Consider the following 19,659-nt stretch of genomic DNA (forward strand, 5'->3'; position numbering starts at 1 on the left):
GCCTCTCAGGCAAAAGTGGAATGAGTTGGAATGGTGAGGAATTAGCAACAGACTCTGGAATAAGGAACATTTGACCAAAATACAAATATCCATATAATTTTTTTTGGAAAAAAAGGATATTCTACTGAGCCATTAGCAGTCTGCTATAATAATCATTGCCTGATTTGATTTGTGTGTCCCTGGTAGGGAAATCTGGGTTCCTTGCATTTCTTTTCTGATTTTCTTTGAGTTGTGGTGATGCTAAATAACCAAGGAAGGATAGAGTGCTATACATATGCAGTACAGGAGTTAATGTATTCTGTGAAACTCTGAGGTTCATTGAGGTTTGAAAAAGAATACATAATTCCCTGATAAACTTTGGGAAAGCTAGTGTTCAGAAAACAATTGTGCATGACTCAGCTTGTCTTGTATATTTTTGGTGGTGTGTATGCTGAAAAGAACTGTCTACAATTTTTTATTTGCTAAAATGACGTGTGTGACTTGTGGTGAGACACTAAATTATACTGAAAAATTAGGTACAACTAGGAAAGTACACAGTTTCAGAAAGAGGTAGCCCTATCGACATGACATGTGACATACTGTTTTATGGTCTTGGGGGAGTTGTTAACATCCTGTTATCATCTTCAACTTTTAGTGTAGCTTATAGGCTTTTGAAGGCAGAATTTGATCTGCACTATATGTGAGTCCCTGGAACATCAAAACCTATTAGGGCTGTGTCCTGCATCACTTCTAAAATCCTAAATCTTGAATTGGAAGTTTCTGATATTTAACATTTATATTATCTCAAAGAAGACAAGGGAGGTATACTACCTAGCTCTAGTTGTTTCTTGAGTGAGGTGATTTGGAAGGAACTATAGAAGAAATGTCATTAGCCAGAGCAGGTTGGGAGGTCATTGGTTTTGCATTGAGGCTTTGCAGGAATACAGCTAATGAGGCCAGGGCTGCCTGGATCTTTTGTTGGCTCATCTGAAGGTAGACCTGAAAATACAGATTCACATGCAAATGATTCATTTAGCAAATACTTGCAAGTGAAAGCAGCTGCAGAATGGGAAAAACTAGAACAAGACAGGGAAGAACTGAGGGGAGGATGCAAATTCAAAAGATATTTCTGAAATAGTCTGATTCCAAGAGAAACACTGCTAGTGTAAATTATATCTCTGAGCTGGTCCTGAATTGAAGATGCTGGGCATTCATGATCCTGTCACAGGCAGTCATTGACTAATGGCTCAGAGGGAGAGCTCAGAATGACAAAGGGCTGATAAACAGCACTGAACGAACTGTAGTTATATGTAGGCCTTCAGATTTTCTGGTGCTGGCAATTAGAGAAGACAAGACTCTACAAATGGCTGTAGAAACAACACCAGAACAATGATAATATCAATGGACATATTTTTTAATTTAATTTATTATTTTACATGTCGATCCCAGTTCCCTCTCCCTCCCTCCCTCCCTTCTCCCCTCCCTCCCTTTTACCCTCTCTGTCCCCTCACATGCACCCTGACTACCCTCCCCTCCCATACCCCCACCCCAGTTCCACATGTAGGGCAATCCCATCCAGGTGGGGGTCATGTAGATCTGACAGGTCATTTGAAGTATGGACTAGAACTTCTCTCCTGTCTCTAGGTTAAGGCAGTTATCCCTTCATGGGGGATATGTTCGCAAGGTCCTTTTGTGTACCAGAGATGCATCCTGGTTCCACTGTCTGAGGTCCCTTAGACTGCTCAGTCCTTATTGATGTGGAAGGGAAACAATATTCCTTGCCCCACTGCTGCTCAAGGTCCTGCCTGCTTTATGTGCTGTATTGGATGGAGGGGGTAACCAGAGTGAACTCCTAACATTGAAAACTCTGTTTTTGTATTGGATTGGGTCCCTTGTTGATTTTGGGACTCAGAGTTTGGGCACAACAAAACCACATATACACCACCACAAAAAATGACTCATCTGGATTTGTGTATGTCTGTGTGTAACAATAATAATAACAATACTAATAATGAAAAAGAAACTACCAGCTTGAGAACTTGAGTGGGCATGTGAGAATAGAAGGGTTGCAGGGAGGGGCTGGAGGGAAGAAAGGGAGGGAGAAAAACAATGTAATTCTATTTCAATTAAAAGTTATAAACACAAAAATTTGAGGAGGTCCATTTATATACAAGTGACAAAAGGCATCCCAGGGAGTGTGGGAGGAGCCTAGCCAATGTACTTGCAATACTATTGTGAGTTGCATTTATTTTGTGAAAGCAGGAATCTGGGGACAAGGGGGGAGCGGGGAGAGCTGAAAAGTTTCTCTAGAGCAAGGTCTGGCAGACTTTATTCCAAAGGCCCAAATAAAATATTTGACATTTGTTAGCCCCAGAGTCTTTGTTTCAGTGACTCAGCTCAGAAGCTGTAGCAGAGGCAGTTATAGATAATAGGTAAATGAGTGAGTGTGGCTGTGTTCCAGCATAATTTTATTTATGAAAACAGCTAGAAGAGGCCTGAAATTGGTCCTTAGGCCACAGTTTGCCAGTTGTTGCTCTAGACTGGCACTCACATTGATTTTCCTTTTATCTATTCCCTGACTGCTGCAAAACAAAGAAGGTAATCATTAGTACCACTGTCTATCAAGTGGATGACTATGATGTGATGCATCTTAAATTATTCTGTACCCCCTGCCTCCAATATTTCTGGTGTTCTGGCCATTACTCCCAGAGCTGCATGGATAATCAACCTGATGCATGACTCATCTCTTTTCACTCCTCTTGGAAATATTTAACCCTCACTTATCTGAATAACAACAACAAAAAAGACTCATTACCACAGCATTGGGGAGTTTCAATGAATAATCCATGAATTTCCTGTATACCTGTTTTTCATATTAATTTATTGTAGGGTAACTTTTTACATATTCATGAAGTACAACAGGATGTTTTGACATGTTTATACATTGTAAAATGTCTAATAGAAATTAATTGACATATGCATTAACATATATTTATCACATTTTTGGTGAAAATATTACAAATCTACACACTCAACTGACCATATGGATCAGTGTGGGCTTGGATTTTATCTACAAACATGATCTTCTAAGCATTGCAGCAAGCCCCAGGTTATTTACAGGTCTGATTTACCATAGGCTCCTTTTATTCTTCCAGTAGTACTTGTCTTTCTATGTTTAGTTTATTTCAGTTCCCACAATGATCTCTGATTTTATCACCCCTTTGTACCTGAATACTACCCCATTGTTATATATGTTTATATACACCACACTTTATGTTTCTTGGCTACTGCACATAGTGCTGCAATGAGCATAGGAGTTCAGATGGTTCTCTGATATACTGATTTCATTTGGTGGGGGCTGGTACCTATTATCTATGGCTTTACCCAGTAGAGGAGTTGCTGGATCTCACTGTAATTCTGGTTTTAGTTTTTGAGCAGTCTGTTTTCCACAGTGGCTGGTAAGAATTCTCTAGTTCTTCAAATCCCCACTGAAAAATTTCTGTACCCTGATATTAAGTATCTCCACTAATGTAATAAATCTGACCAGGCTGAATTAATAAGTCCAAGTTTAATCTGAGCAAAGCATCCCTGAGTGGTCCCAGGGGAAGAAGAGAAAACCACAAGGGGAAAGCTGAAGAGGGCACTTTAACTGCAGATGATGGGCTTTGGGGGGGGCATCTGGAATGGGAGGAGTCGGGCTGGGTGGAGCTTCCCAACACCCACCAACACTTATTTATAATAACCAGCTTACCACATGCTGGATACTATTTCATTGTGCTTTTACTTTGCATTTCTTTTCTGATTAGTGATGTTGAAAAATTTCCTTTTAAATACATGCTGCACATGTATGTATGTATGAGAAACACATTTTCAGGTTCTTTATAAAACTTGTTTTCTTGCTATTAAGTCATTTAGATTTTGAAAATATATTTCAAACATTCATGACTATCAGCTATGCTCACAGTCTGTTATTCTGTGTGCTACATTCACTATATTTGTAGCACACCGAGGACAGGTGGTAAGTCTTTTTGTTTTATCATTTACAGTGACTTGCATATGAAGACATTCAGTCAATAGAGCTTTCAGATGAAGACTGAATTCAGTGATTATTAATGATTTAAGTGACATCATATTTCTCATTTTTCTTTTTATAGGCAAGAGCTGTTTTGGCAAAAGTTGGCTATCCAGAGTTTATAATGAATGATACTCATGTTAATGAAGACCTCAAGGCAGTAAGTGCTAAATTTACTGTATTTTTTTGGGGGGGGGGCAGGTTTTACTGGCCTTATGCCTATTAACTAACCCAAGTCCAAGCAATTAAACCTGGTGGTGCCAGAAAGTACCAACTTTTGATTAATTCCTTGGCTATATATGAGCCTGAGTTTGCCAGGCCTATTGCAAGATTTAGTGCACATTCCAAATACAGGAAGTCTCAGAAAGCTGAGTAGACATCATAAAGCAAATGGAAATAATTCACTAAATTATTTTACAGTTAGCAGGCATGTTCTAATGGTGAATGTACCATGTTTGTTGTTAATTTTTTTTTTATTTTCTTCATTCATATTAAATGGATAGACATAAATCTGCCTGTTGAGAGTTAACTTCATTAAACTTTATGACTGTTTTGGCAAATTAAATGCATATATATATTACTCTATAATTTATTATGCATTGGACTGTATATTGGCAGTAGGTTACTGATGAGGAATGGTAATAATTCTTTTTTATTCTAGTTGTTTTGAGATACATATTTTTCATTATAGCCCTTTCTAATCATGACTACTGCTATTTGTTTCAATAAATAGTTCAGAGGACATTTTTTTTTTCTTCACAGAAAAGCTCTGTTTTCACAATTCACTGAGTTTCTTTTTTAAAAAAATGTTTATTTTATGCATATGGGTGTTTTGTCTGCATGTGTGTCTGGAGTTACAGATGGCTATGAGCTGCCCAATGTAGGTGTTATGAATCAAACCCAGGTTGTCTAGAAGAACATCTAGGGCTCTTAACCCCTGAGCCATCTCTCCATCTCCAGCAGTGGACTTTTTAAAAAAGTAATCTTGAAACGCTTTCAATAACTATGACTCATAGGTCTAACTCTTTGTGCTGAAATTGTAATTTGATATGTGGCCTGTCTGTAAGTAGTGCTAGCTCTGTGATTAACTGTTATAATTTTGTAAGACCCTTTTCATATGCAATAAAGCCTGAATTTCAAAATAAATTTCAGTCAAAAGAAGGTGTTACTTTTGATGATTAAATTGAACATTATTTCTACTCATATGTGCCCCTATGTGCCCAGGAGTGATTTGGTGCTTTTGAACAGGCTTGGTATTAACTTATCCTCAGATGAAAATAATATTTATCATATCTCAAATTTAGTCTGAAAGAATTTCACCTCATATTCTGTTTATATCCATTAGATAACAATAATTTTGAAAGCATTAAAAGATCAAGTATTTCATACCATTTATTGCATGTCAAAAACGGAAATGTGGAAGTTATGAAAATACTCAGCCTGATTAATTTGAGGAACAAATTAAGGCTTACTTCTTTTTTTTTTTTAAAGTCTTTGTAATATATATTTGGAAAACTTTCAAAACATCTCAATGAATTGAGATAATAGATGTTTTAGTAAGGGATTTTATTGCTGTGAAGTGACACTATGACCATGGCAACTCTTATAAAGAGAACATTTAATTGAGGATGGCTTTCTTATAGTTTGAGAGGTTTAGTCAATAATGATTATGAAGGGGAATATGGCAGCGTGCAGGCAGACATGGTGTTGGAGATTGGAGTGCTACATTTTGCTGGTAACAGTAAGTTGACTGACTGTTACACTGAGTGAAGCCTGAGAAATGGGACCTCAAAGTCCGTCCACACAGTGACATGCTTCCTCCAACGAAACACACCCACTCCAATAAAGCCATACCTTGTGATAGTGCCATTCCTTTTGGGGACCATTTTCTTTCACCACACCATACCATTCCCTGCCTCCCAAAGGCTTATAGCCATATCATAATGCAAAAATGCATTCAGTCCAACTTCAAAAGTTTCCATACTCTATAACAGTGTTAAACTTGTTTCAAAGTTTAAAGTCCCTTCTGAGACACACATTGCAATCTCTTAGCTGTTATTCCCCTGTAAAGAAAAAGGTAGATCATATGTTTCTAACATATGATGGGATAGAGTATACATTGCCATTCCAAAATGCAGGAAAAGGAGCACAGCAAGAAAATACTGGACCACAGCAAGACCAAAAACCAGCTGGGCAAACTCCAAACTCTGCATCTCCATGTATGATGTCAAATGCTTTTCAGGACTCCACCTCCATTAAAATTTGTTGACTACAACACACTTCTTTCTCTTGGGATTGTTCCACTCACTTTCCATTAGCAGTACTACTCCGCAGGTATCCCACAACTCTGGCATCTTTAATACCTTGGGTTCTCCAAGACAATCCAGGCTGCAATTTAAAAGCTTCACACAATGGCCTTTCCACTGACACATGCCTGGCCTCAGAATTTATTCCATAATTCTTTTTCTCCTATCCTTAACTTTAAATCCAGAGCCACATGGCTGAAGCTGCTAAATTCTGTTGCTTACTGGGAATGCAACATGCCCCATTGTTCAATTACATAATCACCAGCTTTCTGTCCTTCATTGCCTAAGCTTGGGTTTGTTTGAACTTGCTATTTAAACCAGGCTGGCCTCAAACGCCTCTACCTTCTCAGTGCTGGGAATAGAGGTGTGCACCAAGCAGGCTCTAAACTTTTCTTTAATTCCATTCCACTATTTGGAAATTTAGCTGTGTGGGATCTTACTCTAAGGCCACCACTTCCTTTATTCCATTTCTTAATCTGTTCATCTCCTTGGACATAGGATTTAGCTCCTTTCTGCTTCCTGGTACTCTTTTTCTTCTTAAAATTTACATTTTGTAATTTATCCTGTTCAGCTTGCTCCTTTTCATTATAAACCTTCATTCAAGTTACCACTAAAACCACATGACAGAGTCTACACTAGGCTGTTTTGGGATTTCTTCTGCCATAGGAATTAATCTCAAATTCTTCACTTTAGTCTTTGGCAGACTCTTTGGACAAGGGCAAAAGGCAGTCACTCTCTTCACCAAAGTATCGTAAGAATGATTTGTAGGCAACATACTAGAATTCTTCTCTGAAACCTTGAGATCCAGCTCCTGACATCACAACCACTGCAACTCTTATAAAGAAAACATTTAAGTGAAAGTGGTTTGCTTACAATTTCAGAGGTTCAGTCCATTATGATCATGAAAGGGAGCATGGCAGTGTTCAGGCAGGTGTGATGCTGAAGCTGGAAGTGCTACATCTTACCTGCAACGGGAAGTCAACTGACTGTCACACTGAGTAAAGTTTAAAAGTTCTCAAAGCCTGCTCCCACAGTGACATACTTACTCCAACAAAATCACACCTACTCCAGTAAAGCCATACCCTCTAATAGTGTCATTCCCTTTGGGGGCCATTTTCTCTCAAACCATCACAATAAAACACATTGAAACAGACTGATACATTTTTTTGTTGTTGTTTTTATGATCCTAATTTTTTTGCTAGGTAATAAAATCATTGTCCCCTTATGGAGGAGGGAATCTTTCAACATTTGGCTTCAAAATATGGCCTTCCCTAAACTGATGGTATTGTTGTAGAAGAAAGTAGTTATGCTTATAGCATCTTACTCCTCAGATACTTTATCTTCTACACTGTCTTAATGATTCTGAACATCTTATTATTATGATAATTAAATATTAAAACACTTGACACACTAATATCCATTATGTTGTTCCTGTCTTTGCTGATCCTTAGAGTCAATGAATTTATGAGAGTCTTGGAGAGAAGGATGTAAAGAATGAAAGAATTTGAGTGATCTTTTCAGTGTCATGTAGAATATTGGATTCAGGGCTGGAGTCTGGGACCAGAAAGCACTGGCTTCAATCAGAGAAGGGGACTTCAGGGACATCTGATCAGGAATCTGTGCTGGAAGGACAGAGGAGTCAATTGGGAGACTTAATGAGGGGTGTTTAGTAGGGTAATAGGGGGGAAGGAAAGCAGCTGAAGGGAGGGAATGTTCTCTTGGGATTAACATTATTTGATCTTGTGCAGGCTTTACTTACATTCCCTTTGGCTATTTGGGTATTTTTTGATGTGTGTGAATTTTAAATTATATCTTTTATTATTTAAAATAATATTTAAATTTAAATATATTTTGATCATATTCTGCCCTCTAAGTCTTTCCATATCATCTCCTTTCCACCCGACTTTTAAGTTCTTTCTCAAAAACCAAATAGGAACCCCATATAACAACACCCCCAAACCAAAAAAACAAAACAATACCCCAAAAGAAAAAAAGCCAAAAACCAAAACAGAACCCCTCAAAGTGTAACTAAATAAAAGTGTGCGTGTGTATGCGCACATCACACACACACACACACACACACACACACACACACACACACACACACAGTGTGTGGTTTCTATACTATGTTGGTCAACACCTCTTGAATATGACACTAGCCCTGGAATGATTGATATACTCAGTGTCAAACCATTAGAGAAATCTGATGTTCCTTCTCCCAGCAGGTATAAATGACATTTTAGTAGTTTGCCCTAGTTGGTAGTTTTTCATTAATTCATTTCTTAGTTTTGAAAATTTAAGTTAAAACAAAAATATTACATCAGAGTTAGATAAGATAAACCAACAGAAACAAGAGCCCAAGAGGAGACTCACTCATCCACACACTCAGGAACCTCATAAAAACACTGAACAGGAAGCCTTAATATAAGCACACAGGGTCTAGTGCAGACCTGTGCAGGCCTTGTGTGTGCTTAAGTCTGTGGTGATATTGTGTTTGTGATCTAACAAATAAAGCTCTTCTGAAGATCAGAGTGCAAAGCCAGCCATACCAGTTAGCCATAGAGGCTGGGCAGTGGTACTACACACCTTTAACCCCAGGACTCTAGAGACAGAGGCAGAGGGCCTTCTGTGAGTTCAAGCCTACCCTGGGGTACATGGAATTGACCCAATCTAAAAGAGACATGGAGCCCACAGAAGTGATGTGGCTGTGGGGAGAGAAGAATATAAGGAGAAGACAAGAGTGAGGAACAGTGCAATCTAGGCAGTCTGAGGATGCAGTCTGAGGACACGATTGCCCCTTTGGTCTGAGCATTGATAGAAATAAGAACTCTCTGATGGCTGGCTGTTTTGCTTCTCCAATCTTCAGCTCTAACCCGAATATCTGTCTCTGGATTTTTATTATTAAGTACAATTACAATTAGTGCTACATCAGTCTCTGTGAAGTCATGTGAACTTTGATAGAAGGAGACTCCCCCCCCCACAGTGGGGACTTTCTCCCAGACTCTAGATTAGTCACAAATCACACCCAAAAGCCTGTTGTCACAGAGATCCTTTATTAAAGCAGGGAGGAAAAGTTAAAGTGGTTGCTTTCTGACTCAGGCATAAAACAGCACCAAATGACCTTGCAGGTGGCATTTTTAAGAGGAGCAGAAGGGGAGGTATGTGTTAGAATGGGCTAGGATATGGTGGTAAAGGAGATGGAGGATCAGGGAGAAGGGGAAGGGGACAATGGAAAGAGGTAGGGATATTTGTCCAGAGGGACTAAGGACTGCCTTTGAATAGAGAGGAGACAGATGTGGTACATAGAAAAATGGTGGTTCATAAAGGTACAAGGTTAGGATGAGGTATTTAATTTTAGTTGGACATGCTAATTAGGTGAGCCAAAAGGGGTTTCTGGTTGCTGGACCTTGGTAGTCTGTTTCAGCAGGAGGAAGTGGCCATATAAAGGAATAGATCTTGGTGGCCAGCTTTAGGAATGTAATCCAGCAGTTTTTAGTAAGGCAGAAGGCATGGGGAGAAGAGCAAGGCCTGGGAGACTCACATGCTTGAGTGTGTTAAGTTCATTGATTATGTTGATTTAGAGGTCCTTGTTATCCTGGTGTTTTTTGCTCCATCATATATTCTTTCTGCCTCCTCTTTCATGTGGTTCTCTAAGCTTTGAGGAGAGGAATTTGAGAAGATGAGATTGTATGAATTTAAAAGCACCTACTTGGCCCAATGGCTGACACATAGTAGGCTCCCTATAAAAAGTAATCCTATGGGTGCTGGAAAGATGGCTTGGTGGTTAAGAGCACTAGCTGCTCTTTCAGAGGATTGGGTTCCATTCCACACCCACGAGTAGCTCACATATATATGTAAGTCAGTTCCAGGGGATTTAATGTCCTCTTCTGTCTTCTTTTGGCATGAACACACACATGATGCACATGTATACATGTAGGCTAAACACCCATATGCATAACAGTTTGAAAATCTATTCTTGTGGGTCACGATTTGAACTGTTTCTACTAAGAATAGCATCTTTAGGGTACAATGTACTCTAAAAGGAGATTCCAATTACCTACCTTGATAATTATGTGTGGTTGGTAAATATCCTAAGTCAGTAATGGAGTGTAATGCCTATGAGCACAAACTCGGGAATCAGAATGATTAGGGTGAAAAAATCTCATGCTTTCTCTTGTTACTGTGGGACCTGAGGCAGATTATGTATCTCTTTTCTGGGCCTCAATTTCATTATCTGCAAAATGGATGATAGTAACCTTTCCCATACAGTATTGTCAGAAGGCTCAAATAACATGTTCAGGGCCTGTGCTGGCACATAAACACAAACATAAGCATTATCTATGACATCTTCAATTTCACTTATGATAGTCTTTTCCTGGTCTGGAAAAGTCAAAGTCATAATGAATTAATGCATGAAGTATCCAGGTTCCTCAAATTGATTTAAATTGCTATATAGATGGAACTGTCCTAAGCCTTAATCCAATCACGTAGCAGCCAGAGCTTGCTTGAAATACTTAGTTGATCAGGTTTTGTTGGCAGTCTGCTGCTGTCCAAATTGAGAGTCCCAGATTTAAGGCTTCATTGAAAACAGTATTCTTTTTTGTGAAAAGAAATCAGATACCAAACAGGATACATTTCTCCAGAGGCTCAAATGCAGCCACCAGGTACCAAGCTTTTAAAGCACTCTTGTGAAGAAATGGATTTCATCTGACTTATTGCCAAAACAGATTGATATTATACCCAAGCATTTCAAACAGTTTAAAAGGTGAAATGTGAATAAAATAAAAATGCACCAAGTAAAAATCCATTTGTGTTCAGAAACTGATAGAGAAAAGTGAATAAAGCCCAAACAGAAAAGAGGCTAAGGGATGATGTGATTTTAAATTGTGCCACTGAGGTTAATAGAAAAATGAGTGAAATATCATGGGTACACAATGGGACTGTGTTTTCAGTTTTAATAAACATGTAGATAAGGAGTACTAGAGAGCCTATGAGCAATTTATGCTAGTGCAATCTCTGAGTATAAAAGGCTTTTGGAAATGAAAAGCAGCCTACTCAGTTTGACCCAGGTAAAGATAAGTTCATCAGGCACAAAAGGGATGAGGAGACAGATTAGGAGATGGATCAGATGGAGGTCAGGGAGAAAGGGTATAAACTATAGTTGAGCTCACACGGAGAAAAGAAATGAAAAGAATTGAGAGGCAAATGTGAAAAAGAATCAAAGAATATTATTTCCCTCTGAGAATGACATGGTAAATTGAGATATTGTGCAATATATTTCTGAGTAACAATTTTTTTCAATAGCCTTTGTAAAAAGCAGGGAAAATGAACTACCATTCATTGAAAATGACATCAGTATGCAGAAAAGCCTGTTGGTTAGACTAAGAGGGGAACTAAGTGTCAATCAGTGTTCAAATTAGCCATATAAAGTACACATTCTACATTCTACTTCGCTGATGCTTAATGGAAATAGACTGGAAAGTGAGTGCTTTTTTTTTTTAAACCAGGTTTGAAAAGAGTAAAAAAACTTAACACTAGATATTTCAGTCAGAGGAAATAAATGGGTTGGGAGGGGTGGGAAGAAAAGTCAAAGTAAACCAGACATTAAGAATACTGGGCTTTTGTCTGTTCCCTTTTCCTCTCCATCTCTCCCTCTTTCTGTGTGAATGATAGAGTACCACTACAAGAGTGTGATGATTTTCTTGGATAGTATGCTCCATTAAATATTATGATAATTATTCATAATTTGGTAAAAAAAAATGTTGCCCTCAGTTATCTCAGATAACTCCTAGTTACCATGGCTAAGAATAGGAATAGAACATGGAGTGGCTTCTAACCAGGCTAGCTTGGCCAGAACAGACTGAGTGCTCCTCTCCCACCCTAGTGTACAGGTTGGGCATGTGGTTATGGCTACTTGTGGGGAATTTCCATGGTGTATTATATGTGTGGATGGTTAAATATTTTGAAACACACTCTGTATATATATGTATGGATATGCAAATTTTCTCTCTTTGTATGAGACCTCTCATTCAATTTACTTAAAACATCTGCCTTGCATATTGCTTTATTATTTAAATATGGGATAATAGAAATTCAAATTTTGGATTCCATTAAGCATTCAGAAATTCTTTTTGGGTAACTAACATAAAATCTTACAGATATGGGCATATCTCTGAACATCCTTAGATAGATCTGAGTTAAATGGGAGATCTCTACTTCTGTTGGCACATGCAGTATCTTATAAACATAGCCTAACTAACTTTTTTCTACGAAGAAAAAGAACACGTTTCCTTGTTCTGTTTTGTGCACCCTTCAACTAAGTTGAGTAGAGGAGAAAAAAGGTAGTGATTACTTTATCCTTCTACTTAATCTGTGGCAACTAGTACTTTATATCTAGGGTAGTATTTCCAAATTTAGAAATCTAGGACCCATGAATTTTGTCATCTTGATAGCTGTTCCAACAAAATGACACGAGAACCCCAACTAGTCCCACAAAGGTCACACAATTTGAAAGGTCAAAATGAAATTGATTGAATGTCATTATCAATTTGACCTAGATTTCCTTTAGTAATTGAAAGGACAAGAGGCTTTTGACCTAATCTGTCCCTTGCAGAGCTTTGCAAATGTTCATTTTTTGCTTCTGTCTGTACAACAAATAAAACTTTCTTAAAGGTTGCTGGACTTCAGTTTTTCTCATTAGTATGATTTTTGAAAAAAGTTTAAATTATCAAAGAATCAGAAGGCAGAACATTTTGGAGACAGAGGAAAGGAACAAAAGGTACTTTAACATAATACTTCTGTTAGAGTATGTTGTTTCCATTTCTTTATAGCTGTTATTTATATTAACACATAATTTATACTTTTCTCTACAGTTACCATTCTGTGTTGTTACTGTCTTCCATAGATGTTTGTTAACTTTGTCTTAACAGTTATATAGTACTGTACAGAGAAAGGTGCATTATGACTCAGTTACTTCTTCCATACAAGTACCAATTCCTACCTTCCCCTCCTTTGGTGTTGTTTCTCTTTCTTTAATAATTGGCTTTTGCTGTTAGGGCCAAAGAAAATAACACTAAATGAGGAGCCACATTGTTTAGACTGTGTAGCTTTACCTTGTTCAACACTCTCTAATTTCTGCCAATCAGATGACGATACCAATGATGGTCCACTCTCTACACTCAAACACTTAACTTGTTTCAAAGAAAACAGAAAAACAAGATGTGTTCTTGCAAATTATTTTTCATATATATATGAAAATATCTCCATTACTTGCAGGTTATATTAAATTATTGGAGTAGATCAATTCAGCTTATTTAAGAGGTGATAAATAGTCTCAGTTTAGTAACTAAAACAGTACAAAATGATTATTTTAAAGGTGGACAAGCTGTGGTGGTGAATTGCTGTCACTTTTGAGTTTTGTTCCTTCCTCATGGTCATTTGTTCCTTTTCATGGGTATGGTAGCTTTGCTTACCATATGTTAAGACTTGACCCTTCCTTTTTTTCATTTATGGAAGGTCTTACTATGTAATTTATGTAGGCTTATAAGGCCCAATCCTCCTGTTGTATTGCTGTGATTACAGGTGTATGCCACTGCTCAGTTTGTCATCTTTTGTAAGAAGTTTGGGAATGGTTTTCTCTCTAAAGTCTGTGAACAAATTTAGATGTCAGCCTTTGGTTTTGTACATGTAACTGGAAGGTACTGAGGTTATAAAGTCATCTAATAGTAAAACAAACAAACAAACAAAAAGAACAAAAAAAAAAACCTGACCCACTGCTACAACAAAAAAATATTATATTTTTAAAGGATATTCCTTTGGAGAATTTCTTAGACAGTATTCTGAAATCAAGAACATATGTGAATTTTGTATTTGTTATAATCATATTTTAAAGGTAATGGACATATCTTTTAGTCCTATGGCCCAGAGGTGCCTTACTTTCTAAAACCTGTTTTAGAAACTTTATCTTACAATAGAATTGATTCTAATATTTCTTTTTATTATGAAACATTTATAACATTGACAAAGTATGTAAAATATGTTAAGGATTAATCTTCAATAGACATTAGCAAACTAACTTTATATATGTATACAGACATTTTATTTTATTATTTTAAAGAGATGGGAGAGGCCCTATTGCATTACTCTGGTTGACCTGAAAGTTCTAGGCTCAAGTAATCCTGCTTTAGAATCCTAGGTACCTGGATGATAGTTCCAATGAATAAAATAGGTACATTTTGAGTTCTATGTATAATGTTTTCTGATTTAGTCTCCTTTTCTCATGTCTATCTCCTTCAAAATACAAACACTATAAGCTATTACTACATAAGTTTGTCTGTATAAACATTGTATAATATTATTTTATATATTGTATATAATACATATATATTGTATATTGTGCACTTGATCTTCAACAAAACATGATGCTTTTGTAGTATACATTTTTTAATTTATTTTTTAATAGAATATATTTTGATCATGATACAAAAATGTTTGATTCTCTGAACTCCTCCCACAACCATCCTATCTCCTGACCTTTTTCCATGAAATCTTTAAATTCTCTCATGCATACAACTTGCATTATTCACCTTGTTTTTGAGAATATTTCACATTCATGCATATATTGCATTCATTTAGACTTCTCACTGCTTCCTGTGCAACCATGCTGTGCTTTATTTTTCAGCCCTGTTTTCCCTGCCTAAGTAGTTTTAAGAAGGGACAATTTGAAGTCACTGCCTTAAAATTTTTTGGCCAAGCAGAATGACACTGTTGCCAGGAATCCATATTTTCATTCCCATTGTTCTCGGTTTTTTTATCCCTGGCTTAATAGTTTTACTCCTCCTCTTGTGAATATTGTTAACATGACTCATTAAGATTTATTTTATTCTGAAATACAATACCTACTCTATGTTTAGGATCAACTAAATGTGAGCTAGACATTGGCCAACAACTATGTTAGCTATTAAAGCTCTAACTATCATATTGAATATTTATATTTAATATGCAATGCTTGTGAGTTCATACACATTCATTGACTGTATTTTTTTTTTTACTTTAAAAAAGACTATGTTTTTGACTCATCAGATAGGAGCACTTGCTCTTTTTGCAGAGGACCTGGGTTTGGTTCCCAGCACCCACACTGGATGAATCATAACTACCTGTAACTCCAGTTCCAAGGGATCTGATGCTCTTGCTTTGTGGAACCTGCATGTATGTGGTGCATATGTATATCTACATGCTCCCAAGCACATACACTTATAAACAAGTAATAAAGTTAAAGTTACCAAAAGAATGATTACTACTAAGAAATTACTTTTGGATTTTAAATTCAGTTAAGGTTTTTTTTTTTTTTGAATTAAGTAACTTAGAATGTTTTCAGTCTTTTTAAAGAATTGGAATTGTGCTGGTACTTAGTCAGCATTCTGTCAAGTTAAAAATGACACTCCCAGGGGATGAATACACACACATATACATGTGGCCAGCATTTATTGAACTTAGTGGGTTATAAAAAAGGAATAAATGAAGTTGGAAGGAAGATAGAAAATATATCAAGGTCATTGGGTGATGTGAAAGGAAGGAGTAGGGGATGGATATGATCAAGATTCATTTATATGCATGTATAAATTTTTTGAAAAAGTTAAAAAATACACATTTGCACAACAATGTTCTTTTTCTGAAATCCTTAGCACTGCACAATAGGTGTTCATTAGAAGGGCAATGTAGAAGTAAAATGATCTAGAGAGCATCATGTTAAGGGTTTGTCTTACTTGTGGGAATAAAAAACATAGAAGGAGAAGTGGGGGGTTATCATGGAGTAGGAACAGGGCCAGTGGGAAGGGGAAAGTGTAGATAATAGTGTGAGAAAAATAGTATCAAAGTACCTTGTATACATGTAAAATAATGCCAGTGAATTCTACTCTTTTGTTCAGTGAGTACCTTAAAAAAAAGAATTTATTCTTGGTTGTTTACTTACTCAGTATGTTTCTCTTATTAATGGCAGTTACATATCCATTTTACCTTTCAAGTTCTTATGTTAGTATGAGATTTTAGAAGCAAAGCTTTCAAGGTCACTACAAACTATTCTTTTTACTGTAATACAAACGTCACTATAGTATATAGGCGAAGTACTGCTAGCTTTGAATGGAATTCAGTAGAATTGAAATTCTTTATTACCCTCTTTCCAGAAAAAAAAAAAAAAGAACCAAATAACCCATTATCTTAGCAGACAACATTGTTGTGAGTCCTCAATTTCCTGTAGTTCCATGCAGTCTATAATCTGCGATTTGCCTCTGTAATTTTGTTTTTAGCAATTAGAGCTTTTCTTTGTGTTAATAGATAAATCTTTTTAATAATTAAATTATTTAGGTGACTCCATCATACTTAGGGTGGAAAATAGGTTTGTGAATTACTTCCATTTTTCCTTTTATGAACAAAGGCTAATTATAGTAAATTGGATTTTAGCATTTGACTAAATTTTCTATAAGCTAAATGAGATTTCAGCTGAGTACTCAGAATGGGTTTAGAAGAATCTTATGTGACAAACAAATAAGGCACACATTTTAGAAAGAATCAAGAACTCGGAAGCCAGGAAATTTCAGGTGATACATTTAGCAAAGGTTAAAGTGGGATTTTCAATTATAGTAAACGGAACACAGCAAATAACTGAAACTTTTCTTGTTTTTTTCCCTGTGAGTCAGAAATGACCATATTGATTTTTGAGCTTTTTATGTTAAAAGAAAATTACGGAGATTAAATTTCATGGCTTTGTTAATTGTGAGTTATGGCTGAGTGATGCTGTGAGAGCCATGACTTCTCTTCTGGTTGCTCCTTGGTGGGCTGAAGTCTATTTTTAAAACTGTCTCTTATCTGCATTTCGAACAATAATGACGTGGTTTGTTTTATGCAGATCAAATTTTCAGAATCGGACTACTTTGGCAATGTACTGCAGACCCGCAAGTATTTAGCACAGTCTGATTTCTTCTGGCTAAGAAAAGCTGTTCCTAAAACAGAGTGAGTACTTCAAAAAAGTGAAATTGATAAATACATTGGTGGGAAGAGCATACTCTTTAGATTAAACTCCATTTCTCCTCATTTCGGAGTCGCCAGCTTGCCAGTTATTTTGTTTTTAGCAAAATATATGTTGTGGATATCCAGCTCACTTTTCTAATATTATGTGGTACATCTATTGAAGATCTCCCAATCTTAGCATCAACACATATCAGAAGAATTCTCATTAGGATGCAAACATTGAAGCTATTTCTAAATGCAGTTATAAGCACATATATAGATAATATTTCCATATACATTTTTCTCTGAATTTTTATGTGCAGGTAGAAACATTTGAAGAGTTTAAAGAATGAATATTTTAGTATGATTACATGAATAGAAAAGTTTGTATAATTAAGAAGCAACTAGAGCAGTTGTTCTCAACCTGTGAGTTACTACCCCCAGGGGTCTAATGATTCTTTCACAGGGGTCAAACATCAGATGTCCTGCATATTGATATTTATATTATGATTTATAATAGCAGCAAAATTACAGTTATGAAATATTTACAATATGTGTGTATTTACAATATGCTAAGAGGTACTTTTAAATTTATGTATGTGTTTATTTGCATGATGTGTATGTGTGTGGGGGGGGCATTTGTGCCTATGCACATTCCCAAGGAGGCCAGAGGAGGACATCAGATATCTTCCTGTACCAATATCCATCTTAGCTTTTGGGGCATGTCTTTCACTGAACTTACCACTATTTTTTCCAGTTATGCTTGCTAGCCAGTATGCTTCTGGGATCCACCTGGTTCCTCCTCCCCAATGATGGGTTGCTGGCATGTGTGGCCATGCCTGGCTTTCATGTAGGTGCTAGGGAATCTGAATTCAATTTAATAGGAATTGCTGTTACCACTGATCATCTCACCAGTAGGTGCTTTATAATTCTTAATTGATTTTATCATCATGTCAGTTCTGGGGGATATAGATACTATATCCCTATTTTGCAAAGGTTTGCTATGGTTCACTTATTCAGTGCTTTGAAAATGTTCTTTTGACCATATCTATTTTTATGCTTTCAACTACAGTTTATTTTTTAGAAATGATTTCTATTTCTGTTACTTATTCATAGTCATTGTTACTATATTATTATTAATTCTTTGAATATAGCTTAATTCTTTGAACCACATTATAATGGCCATTTTCAAATCTTTCTTAAATCTATTGTCTGGATTAATTCAGAGTAAGTTTCAATTGATTCATGCCCCCTTTTCTTTCTTGTAGTATATTTTTTGTTGTTGAAAAATGAAATTTTAGATAATGTAATGTAGCAAGTCTGGACGCTAATTTACTTTTCTGAGATTTTTTTTCCTGGGTTTACACTGCAGATTGTGCCTCTCTGGAAGTAGATGGCTATGGATTCCTGTGTCCAATTTTCTGTCCTTTATTTTATTTTTGAGGTTCACTTCTTGATGATTATCCCAATGTATACAAGCTTGAGCTCAGCCAAGAGGTAGTGCAGATCTAGTGCTCCAGCATTTGAGTAGTTTGATTGCCTTCAAAGTCAGGCAACTCTCAGGCTTCCTTGGCTATTGTTTTCCAAAGGGCTTTCTGTGGTCTCCCTTGCATTAGAACTAGTATCATTATCATCATTGTGCCCTTTTCAGTTTCAGGATCTCCCTTTGAACTTTCTGACTGGATTTTCATTTTATATTTTAGCCGGCAGAGCTACATTTTCAGCTAGCTCTTTCTTGGACAAAGTGAATTTCCTCTTGTACTGGGACAGACAAGAGCAGTCCCAGTAAGATGCCTGTCAAATTCTGTTCTATTTATTCCCCAATTCTAGCAGTTTCTTTTATTTATTTATTTATTTATTTTATATAACCAAATCCATTTAAATGAAAACAAACATTTATAGACAATATTTGGGAATTTGTGTGTTGTTCTTTCCAAACTACACCCTGCTGGTAAGGGACGCTGTCATGGGGGATTTGAAGAAGATTCAGAAATCCTGGCTGTAGTCTAGGAGTTTCTTAAGATCAAATGTTTTTCAGTTTATTGTTCATTTTTGTTCACTTGTCAGAGGTCTAAAATGGATGCTTGTTGACTATTTTGTCCAGTTTTATGCTTGATTCTCATGAGAAGTAACTTTCAACTTTGTCATGCTATCATCCCCCAAAAGCTGATTTGGTAGACTAGCTTTTAAAACTTGTCTGAAATTCTAGTTTCCATGACTTCAGTGGACTCTTTTTTATGCCATCTTGGGCTCTTTGTTACTATCCATTTCAGTGCCTTACTTTCTTCTGGATTCTAG

General features: G+C 36.6%; 1 protein-coding gene across 1 annotated transcript in view; it reads left to right on the forward strand.

The window, feature by feature from the left end:
• Positions 1 to 4,133: 4,133 nt before the first annotated feature.
• LOC127218596 (phosphate-regulating neutral endopeptidase PHEX-like) overlaps positions 4,134 to 19,659 on the forward strand; it is a gene marked incomplete at its 5' end in the record, with an annotated part of 57,276 nt that continues 41,750 nt past the window's right edge. Inside the window, 2 exons of the mRNA XM_051179607.1 lie at positions 4,134 to 4,211; positions 17,261 to 17,364. Of these exons, the coding sequence (XP_051035564.1) occupies positions 4,134 to 4,211; positions 17,261 to 17,364 (182 nt within the window). The remainder of the gene's footprint in view (positions 4,212 to 17,260; positions 17,365 to 19,659) is intronic.

This window comes from Phodopus roborovskii, unplaced genomic scaffold (assembly GCF_943737965.1).
Source record: "Phodopus roborovskii unplaced genomic scaffold, PHOROB, whole genome shotgun sequence".
In the NCBI taxonomy this organism is placed as follows: Eukaryota; Metazoa; Chordata; class Mammalia; order Rodentia; family Cricetidae; genus Phodopus; species Phodopus roborovskii.